The sequence below is a fragment of the Lontra canadensis genome, unplaced genomic scaffold (assembly GCF_010015895.1).
Source record: "Lontra canadensis isolate GAN:19392208 unplaced genomic scaffold, GSC_riverotter_1.0 scaffold133, whole genome shotgun sequence".
Lineage (NCBI taxonomy): Eukaryota > Metazoa > Chordata > Mammalia > Carnivora > Mustelidae > Lontra > Lontra canadensis.
Window position 1 is genome coordinate 1,759,003 of NW_022631127.1, and position 12,707 is coordinate 1,771,709.

At 41.6% G+C, this 12,707-nt stretch overlaps 1 protein-coding gene across 4 annotated transcripts in view; it reads right to left on the reverse strand.

The window, feature by feature from the left end:
* KBTBD12 (kelch repeat and BTB domain containing 12) overlaps nt 1–12,168 on the reverse strand; it is an 87,338-nt gene extending 75,170 nt beyond the window's left edge. For 3 of the 4 annotated variants that reach the window (XM_032842802.1, XM_032842804.1, XM_032842801.1), the window contains exons 1-3: nt 12,100–12,118; nt 9,891–9,945; nt 2,913–4,094 (exon numbers count right to left, since the gene is read on the reverse strand). In XM_032842802.1, the coding sequence (XP_032698693.1) occupies nt 2,913–3,982 (1,070 nt within the window). In that variant the 5' untranslated portion in view covers nt 3,983–4,094; nt 9,891–9,945; nt 12,100–12,118. Of the gene's footprint in view, nt 1–2,912; nt 4,095–9,890; nt 9,946–12,099 lie in introns of all 4 variants that reach the window. The other variant, XM_032842803.1, reaches the window with a different exon arrangement.
* Nucleotides 12,169–12,707: the final 539 nt, after the last annotated feature.

The window sequence follows — 12,707 nt, forward strand, 5'->3', positions numbered from 1 at the left end:
AGTTAACACAGAAAGGTGTATCTTTTCTGAAAAGAAATGGCCTACTAGAGAGTACAGTTATCCTTCCTAAGTCAAGAAGAAATAGATCTGCATAGTAATCTATGAACTATATAGAGTAGAGGCAAGTTGAAGAACATTTAGGCAAAGATAAAAGGGATAAGAACAGAAATAATAGAGTAGGAATGTACCGCAAGATGGCCATTTCTCACACATATCACAAAACTGGCACTAACATGACCTTCAGGAGTGCTCTAAGATTTTAATTATCCAGATATCTGCTGGAAGTCTGGCTCATTGAAGCCCAAAGCAATGCATCTGAAAATTTCATTATTTGCCATGCTGACCATTTCATTATTGGAGGAGGTGAGCAGGGTAACTGATACTTTGGCCCTAACTCTGAGTCCTGAGGATGAGCTGGTTGGTGATGGGAACATGGCTGAGTTGAAGACAGGTAAGAAGGAAAACACAGAGTATGTAGTTAGTTAGATACGTGTCATCAGAAAGGGAAGTAGGCTTTCAAAGAAAGTCAAGAGGAGGGGTGCCTAGGTGGCTCAGTGGGTTAAGCCGCTGCCTTCGGCTCAGGTCATGATCTCAGGGTCCTGGGATCGAGCCGCGTATGGGCTCTCTGCTCGCCAGGGAGCTGGCTTCCCCCTCTCCCTGCCTGTCTCACTGCCTACTTGTGATCTCTGTCTGTCAAATAAATAAATAAAATCTTTAAGAAAAAAGTTAAGAGGAAAGATGCCGGATGATCTTAAGAAAAAGACACTTGGACAGGGACGGAGATTTATTAAAAATAATGGCAGTCAAGAAATGGGCAGAAGACAGGAACAGACATTTCTCCAAAGAAGACACACAAATGGTCAACAGACACATGAAAAAATGCTCCACATCACTCAGCATCAGGGAAATACAAATGAAAACCACAATGAAATACCACCTCACACTGGTCAGAACGGCTAAAATTTACAAGTCAGGAAACAGCAAATGGTGAGGTTGCAGAGAGAGGGAAACCCTCTTACCCTGTTGGTGGGAATGGAAGCTGGTACAGCCACTCTGGAAAACAGTATGGAAGTTCCTCAAAAAGTTAAAAATAGAGCTACTCTATGACCCAGCAATTGCATTACTAGGTATCCAAAGGATACAAACATAGTGATTTGAAGGGGCACCTGTACCCTGATGTTTATAGCAGCATCCTCTATAAGTATGGAAAGAGCTTGGAGGTCCATCAACAGATGAATGGATAAAGAAGATGTGATATATATGTGTGTGTGTGTGTGTGTGTGTGTGTATGTGTGTATGACAGATGAATGGATAAAGATGTGATATATATGGAAATTATATATATATATTAAAATTTTAATGTATATAAAATTTATATTTATATATTACTGAGCCACCAAAAGATGAAATCTTATCATCAGCAACAATGTGGATGGAACTAGAGGGTATTATGCTAAGTAAATAAGTCAATCAGAAAAGATAATTATCATACGATTTCACTCATAGTAGCATTTAAAAAACAAAATGGAGGATCATAGGGGAAGGGAGGGAAAAATAAATTAGGACATAATCAGAGAGGGAGACAAACCATAAGAGACTCTGAAGTCTAGGAAACAAACTGAGGGTTGCTGGAGGGGAGGTGGGAGAGGGGATGGGGTAACTGGGTGATAGGAATTAAGGACGGCACATGATATAGTGAGCACTGGGTGTTATATGCTTCTGATGAATCACTAAACTCTACCTCTGAAATATACTATATATTAATTGAATTTAAACAATGGCAGAACTGTGGACCATCTTGATGAGGAAGAAAAAGAGCTGTGCAAAGAACCTGAGATACTTGTACAAGTGACTCTCTGATGAAAAGAAGGGCCCTTGGGATCTGACATCTGATTATTTTGATTATTGGGATCTGGTTATTCTGAAGAAGGCTGTGCTTACTGCCCAGGGACATGCTTGGCCCTTAAGGGCATAGGGCCTGGTCACTCACCCAGGGCTCTGCCATCCTTCCCCCATCACTACCAGGGGAGATGAAGGTGAAAAGGGGACAGGCCTATCACTTAGAGCAGATAATGGAATGTTAAAAGATGACAGGAAAATAGTAGACCTCTTAATTCTTTCCTTGTCCCAACTTTGCCAGCAAGAAGAATTCCTTTCTCAGTGAAAAGTCCGAACAAATCCTCGTAAGAGGGAACTGAGAGGGGAGGACACTGAAGGACAGCTTTACTACCTAGTGCTTATTCTATGTGCCTATTTCTTATTTACCCAGTTAGACAGAAGCCCTGAATGCTCACTGAATACTTGAAGAAACAGTAAACGAATGTATAGTCCTCACACAGGAGACCTAGAGGACATGCTACTTCTTAGCAGACACTCCCTTCTCCTCTGATTCTGGGCCTTGAAGCCTAGAATTCTTAGGCCATGAACATTTTATGCTCTTGGAGGTTCAGGAAAGATCTACAAATTAGGGATACAGAGTGAAAACACAGATAATTAGCAATTTTGGGGTGAAAAAAATTAGTAATTATTTACTACTCTGAATTATGAACTAAAATATCTTTTCAAAGAAATCTTGTTAAAAGTCATCTTACACTCTCCAAACTTGTAACTAAGCAATTGTACCCTTTCATATGGACCAATAATGAAAGCTGAGCATGAAACTGTACAGTGGAATCACAACATATATACATTTAACTTATGGAAATCCAGCTGTATGTGCATCACAAATAAAAGGAGAAAGAATAATTTTAAAATGTGGGTGATTTCATTATGAATTTTCTATACACGTAAAATATGTTAATTACAGGGTAATTTTGACTACACGTCATTGAAGAGATGATCCTCTTTCAGGAGGACTTTCTTCTACCCTCGATAATGTCAGAGCAATTTACAAATATTGCAGACATACAAACCTATAGATTTCAACATTCTTGTTCTTTTGTCTAGAGAGTTTAGAGGCACTTGCTTCTCCAGACACAATTATGGTGTTGTTTTCCATGACCACACCGGCACACACAGTTCCCAAGCCCTCTCCATACTTGGGAGACGAGACAAAATAGGTCTTTCGTGAAGCAGGATCGTAACAAAAACTGGCGTCCCCATAGTTCCTGTGTCTTGACCTGATGCCTGAAGAATTGTTGCCAATGCAAAGCAAAAGACTAGTAGTCTCCATGCCATAACGAAGATTCAGAGAATGCTGCTGGGGTGTCTTGATGGCTTTGAATGCGTTCTGAATTATGTCAATGCAATCCGCGTCACACAGAAGCATTGTGTTCCTTTTTAGGGCTTGTCTTAAAAAAGAAGGATTTATAAGTTCCAACCGGACTTGCTTCAAAAGTTCAACCAGATGCTCTGTGCGCAATGCTTGGTTATGATTTACCCATCTCAGGACTAAGTCCAGAATGCTCTCCTCCCTGGATATGTTAAGGTCATCCGATTTAATAAGCTTCAGAAATTGGTGTGCTTCGATTTCCAATATTTCTTCATGTAAGCTCACCTCAGCAAAGTGCTGATACAAATACTTCTTCGACTGATCAGATAAATCTTCAGCTCCAATCTGCTTTGCAAAATAATAGATACCCACACAGTTCGAGGCGTCCATATGGTCCATCATATATTTTTGACACACGTTGAAGATTTCTTCCATCTGCATAAAATAGGCAGCCATAGCTACGGTCTGCACATTGGTGTTACTGATCTCTAAAGCCGCATTGTACATGTAATTCAGTATCACAGACACGCTTTCTGCTGTGATGTCATAAAGTATGACTTCCCTTTGAGTACATTCGAGTAGTCCACAGGTGAACATAGCTTTGAAATAAGGACTAAATGCAGCCAGGACCAGCCTGTGGCAAGGAAATTTCTCCCCTTCTGCTATGAGTACGACATCGATCATTTCTGCTAATTCTTTCATGTTCTTAACTTGATTCAATAAATTCAAACTATGTTGGTATTTTTCTTTTCCCTCAGCTTTGCACTCCATGATACACTTTTCAGTGCTTCTAAGTACGTCTTCTTCAAATGTAGCTGGATTCTTGTGGGGCTATTTGCATGTCTGATTACTCACAGAGCAACAGAGATGTGCTGGAACACTCCTGAAGGAAAGAAAAGAATTGGGTTTCCTGTAAGAACACAATTCTTGGTGATTTAAATATGCAGTATTAGTGCTAAGAAGTATTTACAAATAAATGTTATTCACCCCAAATGCAGTAGTTTAAGACAACTTTTGTGTCTAGGAATAATGTCAGTAATTGTATAAACAGTAAATTATCAACTACTAACAACATTTCACCTAATCAGCAGCAGAGGTCTTTCTAGGAGGGCTGGAAAGTCCTCCCTCCCAAGGTGAATGAAGAGAGAAGTAAGAGAAGCCTATTTTGCAACTCCATATGCAGTTACCAGCTGCCTGCAGGCCAAGGGGGTAGGGAAATTAGGTAACCTGCTCTCTGAGGAGATGCATCACTGCAAATGTCATGTATACCTGCTGAAGCAAACAAACAAAAAACCCAAAACACCCTCAAATGTTATAATGGCCCCAGAACCACGCAGGATGGCTGAGAAAAAAAAGTCCATTAAAATTACGTTCAAGCTTTTCCTATGGTGCAAATAATTCAAAACAGTGCTTTGGAAAACATAACCAAATGTCTGCTGATCCGAGAATTCACAAGACTTGAAACTTAGAGCTAAATCATCCTAAACTTAGAAAGTGCACAAAAGCCATCCCGTTTCTCTATCCCCACTCCTTGCTCAGCTTCTCCTTGTTTCTTACTCCTTAAGATGGACTTACTTCTCCCCTTAAAAAGCCCTCGTCTAATCAGAAGTCTCTTTAAGCTAGTTGTCTGTCTTCCCCTTGCCCAGGGGAATAGAAACAGTGTTTCAAGGAAGCTAATTAGCTGTTTGGATTTAAAGAAGGAATTCCTAGAGTCAGCAACCTTCATGTTGAGGAGCAGGTCTTCAGATCCTGACACCCTTTCTAGTTCTTACTTGGCTAGAAGTTGTATGAGGTTAAGAATGAACCATGGTAGAAAAGCCACTCCTAGGAATTAAGAGAGGAAGAGAAGTGATGGTTTTAATCATTCGAAAGCATAATTTGTCAGCTGTCAAAGTTCTACATTTCTATAATCCTATCAAATTTAGAAATCTCAGTGAGATTGCTCCATCTCAATTCTCACTGTATCTCAATGAGAAATGACACTTTTTTCAGTGTTGAATTAAAGCTCATTGAATCAAAGTGTTAAGCACGAAAGAAATGTTTAAGAATACAATGGCAACTATAAGACCTAAAAATCACTGAGCGGGAGTGTGTGAAATGATAACAACTAGCTGATCTAAGAATCTGTGTAATTGAAATAGGAATAAAATCCTCCTTGCTACATTTTCCAGCATTAATGTCTCAGCTTGATTTCAGTAAAAGCTTAAGACTATCTTTGTAAGGCCTTGTAGGTTAGAAGTGAACCCTTGTTTTTTACTTTCATTTGTTTAGATTTTTACCAAGAGAATCCTATTATGGGTAATTAAGAGGTCATTATATTTCTGAGCTCTCCTACAACACATTATGAGTAGCCCAAATCATATTATGTGGGCCTCTTTGTACATAAACACATCAATCAACTTTATAGATGGCAGCTGTTACTTTGAGCTGAAAACCAGAAAAGTTTCCTTATAAGGAGATAAATATTAACAAGTTTCTCCTATTCCATTTGTATTGATACCTAAGACTCACTCAGAGGATACCAATACCAGTGCTAGAAAGCCATGAGCAGTTTCCAGGTAGGATCACTAGATCTGGTACAATGCAGGCGGTCCAGACTCCTTAGTTCCCAAAGCGTTGACCTTGATGTTGCTAGGAAGAAATGAAATGCTGGGGGCTCAAATGTTATGACCGCAACCCCAGGGTTTTTATCTTTTTTTTTTTTTTTTAAGATTTATTTATTTATTTGAGAGAGAGTGTGAGAGAGAGCACCAGAGGGTTTTAGAGCAGAGGGAGAGGGAGAAGCAGATTCTCGGCTGAGCAAGGAGCCTGACACAGGGCTGGATCCCAGGACCCCTGGACCATGACCTGAGCCAAAGGCAGATGCTTAACTGACTGAGCCACCCAGGTGCCTCAGGATTTTGTATCTTTAAGACAAGAACTAAACCACCTTGTTGAACTTTGTGGCACGGGACTACCTTAATAAAAACACAGGCAGCATTAGTTTCAAAGAGAAGTTAAAAGTCGAATAACTAGTACAGTATGTGTTTCTCTTCTCTATAAATACAGTAGTGCCTTATAAACAACTTTACAGTGGACAATATTGGATTTCCCCCAGAATCCAATCTGTCTTCTGATGGAATGGATGGGGTAGGTCCACTGTGACTGGTTCAGGGATGAGTGTGAGACCAGAGATGGGCTTAATCAGAGTGAAGCTCAGGTCTCTGGTTCATTAGGGGGCATGTCCAGGTGTTACGCAGATGAGAGGTCTGCTGCAGCCATGTCCCTATAAGCCAGCACAAGGACAAAGCAAATACAGAGAAGAAGGTAGAGAATCCAGAGCAATGGGTCTGGAACATGCTTTAGATCTGTATTTTTCAGCTTTCAGTGACAAACCATTCTTTTTATTGTTGAAGCTGGCTTGAATTGGGATTGCTGTAACTGACACTCAAAAGTCCTTACTGGTATGACTGGCATATGGGAACAGGTTGAGAAAAGGTTGCTTATGGTAATTGCAATGATATATTTTGTAAAATTCCACTTCTGGTATATATATATATATATTTTTAAGACTGTATTTATTTATCTGACACAAAGAGATATCACAAGTAGGCAGAGCAGCAGGCAGAGAGAGAGGGGGAAGCAGGCTCCCCACTGAGCAGAGAGCCCAGGACTCTGAGATCATGACCTGAGCTGAAGGCAGATGCTTAACCACTGAGCAACCCAGGCACCCCCACTTCTGGTATATTCTTATGTTTTCTATTAGTATACTGTCAAGTAAAAAAAAAACAGAGAAACTTCTAATTATCTTTATTCTTTAAAAAGATTTTATTCACTTATTTATTAGAAAGAGAGAGAGTGTGTGTGACAGGGAAGAGCAGAGAGAGAGAGAAGAGAAGGGGGAAAGAATCTCAGGAAGACGCTTCACTGAGTGCAGAGCTAATGCCGGGCTTGATCTCACAACCCTGAGATCATGACCTGAGCCGAAACCAAGAGTCAGATGCTTAGCCAGCTGAGCCACCCAGGTGCTCCTTCATTCCTTCTTGATAGAAGACAATATACCTTAAGTCACTCTTCTAAGTTTACCTCTTCTCATTAAATAGCCACAACATCTTACAGGTGCAGGAACTGAGTTTTGAACCCAGTTCTATCTGACTCCAAAGTCTACACCCTTAACCACTCACTTTCGTGTAAGTGTGGGCAAATTAGGGCCAGAGAGTAAATATTTCAGGCTCTGTCGGCTCTAGGGTCTCTGTCCTAACAACTCAACTCTGCTTTTGTAATGAAAAAGCAGGCATAAACAATACATAAACAAATGGGCATGGCTTTGTGCCAATGAAATGTTTTAGGGCTATTGAAACTTGAATTTCATATATTTTCATGTGTCACGAAACAGTATTCTTTTGATTTTTAAAAGCTATTTGGAATGATAAAATCCATTCTTAGCTTTTGGGCTATACAGAAAATGACTCTTGCTCTACTGTTATAAATAAATCCACTCTCTAGATCCTGAGTGGGATAATATCTCATCTGGGTGCCTAACCTCCACTTCTCTGCTTAAGGCCAGTTAAAGAGTTTTGATTCAAAAAGATCATCTGGTTCCCAAGGTTCCCGAATAGAAATCAATTTCTTGAATAAATACTTTATTTAGATACAGCCTGTCTTCCCCAAACATGGGCTTCAACAAAAACAACAAACACTTTTAAAACAGAAATAATTGTTCCCAACATTCTGAAGGAACATTTATACATTTTTAGATGGGCGCATATATTTATTAAGTATCCCCTCCTTCTACTTGCCTTTTATACACCTCCTGAAAGCCACTCAAAATTTCTATGGATTTATGGACCAAATGAATTTACTGATGGAAACCCTGAAAAATACCCACGCAGTTGAATGCACCACCACACTTCCAAGACATTCTCAGTATTGGGTCCTGTATCTATAAGGTACAGAGAAGGTACTAGCATTGCAGATGGGGACTTTGAAGGGAGAGAGTACTGGGTTTGAATCTCAGTTTAGCCACTTACTTGCTATAATCCTAAAATGATTTAACCTTTCTAAACCTTGTTTTGTTCACCTGTAAAATAGGAAGAATGTATATAAAAGCAGTTAGGTCAGTTCTTGGCATCCAAGTGCTCCATAAATGGAAATTATTGTTATTTTACAGTAGTGTAACAGAGTGCAGATCAGACGCTAGAAACACAGGCTTTGGCTGGTTACTGAGGCCTGGCTTTGAATCCTTGCTCTGCTATCAATTAACATGAGCGAGTTTCTTAGCCTTGTTCAGTTTCCTCACTTGAGATTAGCTTTGATAATTATTTAAGAAGAGTTGGGAGAATGAAATAAGGCCATGTATGCACAATACACCATTTGCCTGGTAAAATCTGCTTGGTACAGCTGAAGCGGGATACACCTGTATAAATACTTTTCTAATAATAACAATGTTTGGGTCCATATACAAATTGCTTGTGGGTACAGACACAGCTCATAAATAAGAGAGAGCTGACAGCAACTTTTTCTTGTAATGAGGGCAGGGAGGGCATTCTACTCTCATCAGCAAAACAAAACTGTATAAATGTTCTCAATGATATCAATGGGAAGTTATTCTCTGCTCCAATTTATAGAAGACTGAACTGGTGCATTCATATTAATAGTACCCATAATAATAGAGAAAAAATGAGTAGCAAAGATAAATACAAATCACAAGAATAAAGCCTAATTACTTTGCAAATCCAAAATGCAGTTATACCCATGTCCAGTATATTTAGTTTTCAGAGACGGACTGCTACAAATTTCAATGTGGAATAAAAATGTTAATTTAAGCCACCAAGGATTTGCTTTTATAACACTTAATATTATAATCTTTACATTATCTTTAAAGTTGCTACTTTTTCTACATAATGGATGATGCATGAGCTTGCTTCCATATTTTGTGGAAGTCGAAACTAGTTTAAATTCACAGTAGCACTGTTTGAAATAGCAAAAATTTGGAAATAACCTAAATACTGATTAACATGAGAGGAGAAAAACTGGAGGATATCACTCAAGAGAATACTGCAAGGCATAAACAAAGAATGAAGTAGAGCTACATGTATCAACAGGAATTTCAAAAACATCATAGACTTAGAAGAATAGATGCTACATACCACTGATCTCATGTTTAAAAGATGCAAAATAGTTATGTTCTAAATAGGGTAAATATAGACAATATATTCTGAAAAAATAAATATAAACAATTGGTAAATCCAGGGAAAGGTATATGGGAGTTTTTTTAAATACCATTCTTAGAACTGTTCAGTGAATTTGGAATTACATCAAAATAAAAAATGAGGGGCGCCTGGGTGGATCAGTCAGTTAAGCGTCTGGCTCTCGATTTTGGCTCGGGTCATGGTCTCAGGTCATGATCTCAGGGTCATGAGATAAGAGCCCTGAGTGGGGCTCCCCTTCAGTAGGGAGTCTGCTTGAGATTCTCTCTCTCTCCCTCTGTTCTTCCTCCCATTCAAGCTCCCCCCCATAAAGAAATCTTTCAAAAACCAAAAAATAAAAAGTTAAAAAAAATTATATATTTTTTAAGGATACATACGACTGTGGTGGAATATAAAGGAATGAAGGCTGCTTATAGAAAATATCAAATTCAGGATAGGGTTGCATTGAGGAAGTGTGGAAGGAGGGGATACAGTTGGAGAACTGCACTTACCGTGGTGAGCACTGCATGTCTGAAATTGTCCAGTCACTACTTTGTACACCTGAAACTGACATAACATGGTATGTCAAACATACTTCAATAATAAAGATTTAAAAATATATATCCGAAGCCTATTTTCACCAACACCGCCCCTCAAACATCACAAGGCCGTTCACAATCCAGCATCTCCCCACCTTTCCTGCCTCATCTCCTGGCTTTTCTTCCTTATACTTTTCAGTCTTTTAATAGCACCGAACCACTAACAATTCTAATGCATACATTACCTTTACACATGTTGGTCTGTCTGGAATATCCTTCTCCCCCTTCCACCTGAAGAAATACAAGTGGCTCTTCCAAATTCAGCTCAGACATCACTCCCCCCCACCGAAGCCTCCTCTGTACTTCCTTGCTTGCACCTTGAACATAGTGACTGTTGCATCTCCCTGCCTCCCCTTCCAATGATGAGCACACTGAGAGCAGGGGGCTCATGTTTTAGTCATTTCCATACTCTTAACATCTGTCTGTGAGGATGCCTGCTACATTATGCCTGCTCAGTAAGATCTGGGCAACTAAAGGTTTTCCTTTGTCCTAAATTACAGGTTGATGATAACCTTTTTTTTTCTTCGTGTTTTAGACCTGTTAATAAAGGATTATCTTGAAGATTCTTTTCTACCCTCAAAAGTTGTGCTTGATTCTTTAAGCTGCTAATGTTTTGTCCAAGTCAAGCTAATCACCCAGAATCCTTCACTTGATTTCCTTGATGCACTGTGACATCCACTCCTCACTTCTACTTTCAAAATTAATTCCCAGTTACCATGTGCTCTCAGGAATTTGGCCCGTTTTTAGAGAACTGAAGCCAGAGATCACAAATTGGCTGGTCACAGACTTTTTGGTGGGGAGGGCGGCAAAGTTGTTGTCTACACACAAAACTGCCACATTGTAACATCTACTGAAAAAAATGGAAGGTATGGCAACAGTGGAGCCTTAATTCCCATGGTGACAACGGTGTGCGGGACCTGAGTAGACAGTTGCCACCTCTCAGATGGCACATCTACTCTCCTTTCCCCAGCCCCCATTATCGTGAATGTTAGTCCTCATTTATAATTCTTCTCACACTGCTGCTTCCCCCCCCCCACCCCTGCCCTTTTAGTTCACCTACAGCCACTTATTTGTGACCTCTGGTTTTCACCATTCCATCCTCACACCTTATTTTCATTCAGTATCACAACTTTGCACAGACACTGGTAAGAAATGGCTCAGAATACGCACACTACCCTAAATGCACTTTGAGTCTCCCACTTGTATGGAAAAACACCTGTTCACTTAATAGCAATAATCCAACCCACACACTAGGTGTTTAATAACCACCAGGCCTATAAATGATAAAGCTAAATAAGACAAGTTTCCTTTTTGCTTTCCTTTAAGGAGTTCACACTGTTTTGCATTCTCAGGCCTTTACAAAGTGCTTTACTGTGCATTATGCAGTCGCTCATTAGTTCCTCTTAAGAATCATGTGGTGGGGGGAAATGCAGGGCAATTATATTCCTGGCTTTAAAGTTGAGAGAGTTGCCTGGGGATACTTTCGATGCTTATTGAGGCTTTTTAAAGTGCCAGGCACTATTCAAGGCCCTGGGCAGACAGCCAGGAAGAGAAAGACAGAAGGCGCTTCCTACCTTTATGGAGCTTACAATCTAGCGAGGGAGGCAGAGGGAGGCAAACGTTAACGTAGATAATGCTAGGACAGTGACTGCAGCCATATTAAAGAGGGAAGAGGGGCGCCTGGGTGGCTCAGTCGTTGGGCGTCTGCCTTTGACCTAGGTCATGATCCTGGGGTCCTGGGATTGAGCCCCGCATGGGGCTCCCTGCTGGGTCGGGAGCCTGCTTCTCCTTCTCCCACTCCCCCTGCTTGTGCTCCCTCTCTGTGTCTCTTTCAAATAAATAAATAAAACCTTAAAAAAAAAAAAAAAAAAAAAAGAGGGAAGGGAAGCGACTCCCGGCTGAGCAAAACCGGTCTCTAGAAGGAAGTGACTGCTGGGCTGATCTGTGAAGGCAGGAGCCAGCCCTATGATGACGGGAGGGAAGCGCAGTGGGCCCCGTGAGTGCCAAGGGCCGGGGAGGCTGCCCCCCAACTCTGGCCCTCGACCTTTCTCCGTTGGCCTGGCCCTAGAGCTAAGACAAGGCCCTCAGCAGGGGCCGCGTTTCCTCTGTCACCATTACTTACAAGCTGCTGACCCCCGGCTTGAGGCACGGCCCCACTGGCTCCGCAGAGGCTGCAGCGATGGCGCCGCGATCCGGCCCTGCGGCCGCACAGACGGAGCCGGGCTGGCCGGGGCGGGGCAGCTAGCGGGCTGGACCGGCGGGCACTGCCCAATATGGGCCTGTGAGGGCCCGGCGATATAAATAGACAGCGCTGGGAGCGCAGGGCACCGAGGGCCCGCGCCCTGCGGAGGGGGAGGGAGAGCGCTGGCAGCTCCTCCGAAGCAACAGGTTCTCGCCCTCGGCGCCCCGGGAGCCCGGACTCCGGCCGCTCTGCGCCTGCGCGGGTGATCCTTGCGGTCCGCGACGGCAATCCACAAGCGGCAGGCCCGCACGCCGCTCTGCGCCTGCGCCACTCTTCCCGCGCAGGCCCGCGTGCCAGGACCGCTGAACGTCCGCCGGAAGTGGGCGAGGATATGGTTTAAAATGAACCTGGAAATCAGATTTTTTTAAAAATAACACATCTATACGCTTAATCATTTAAAAAAATGCAAAACGACCCAAACCCACTATGTGTGGGTTCACTGAATGTGGCCAGGAAATAGGGTTGCCAGATGAAATGTCCAATTAAAT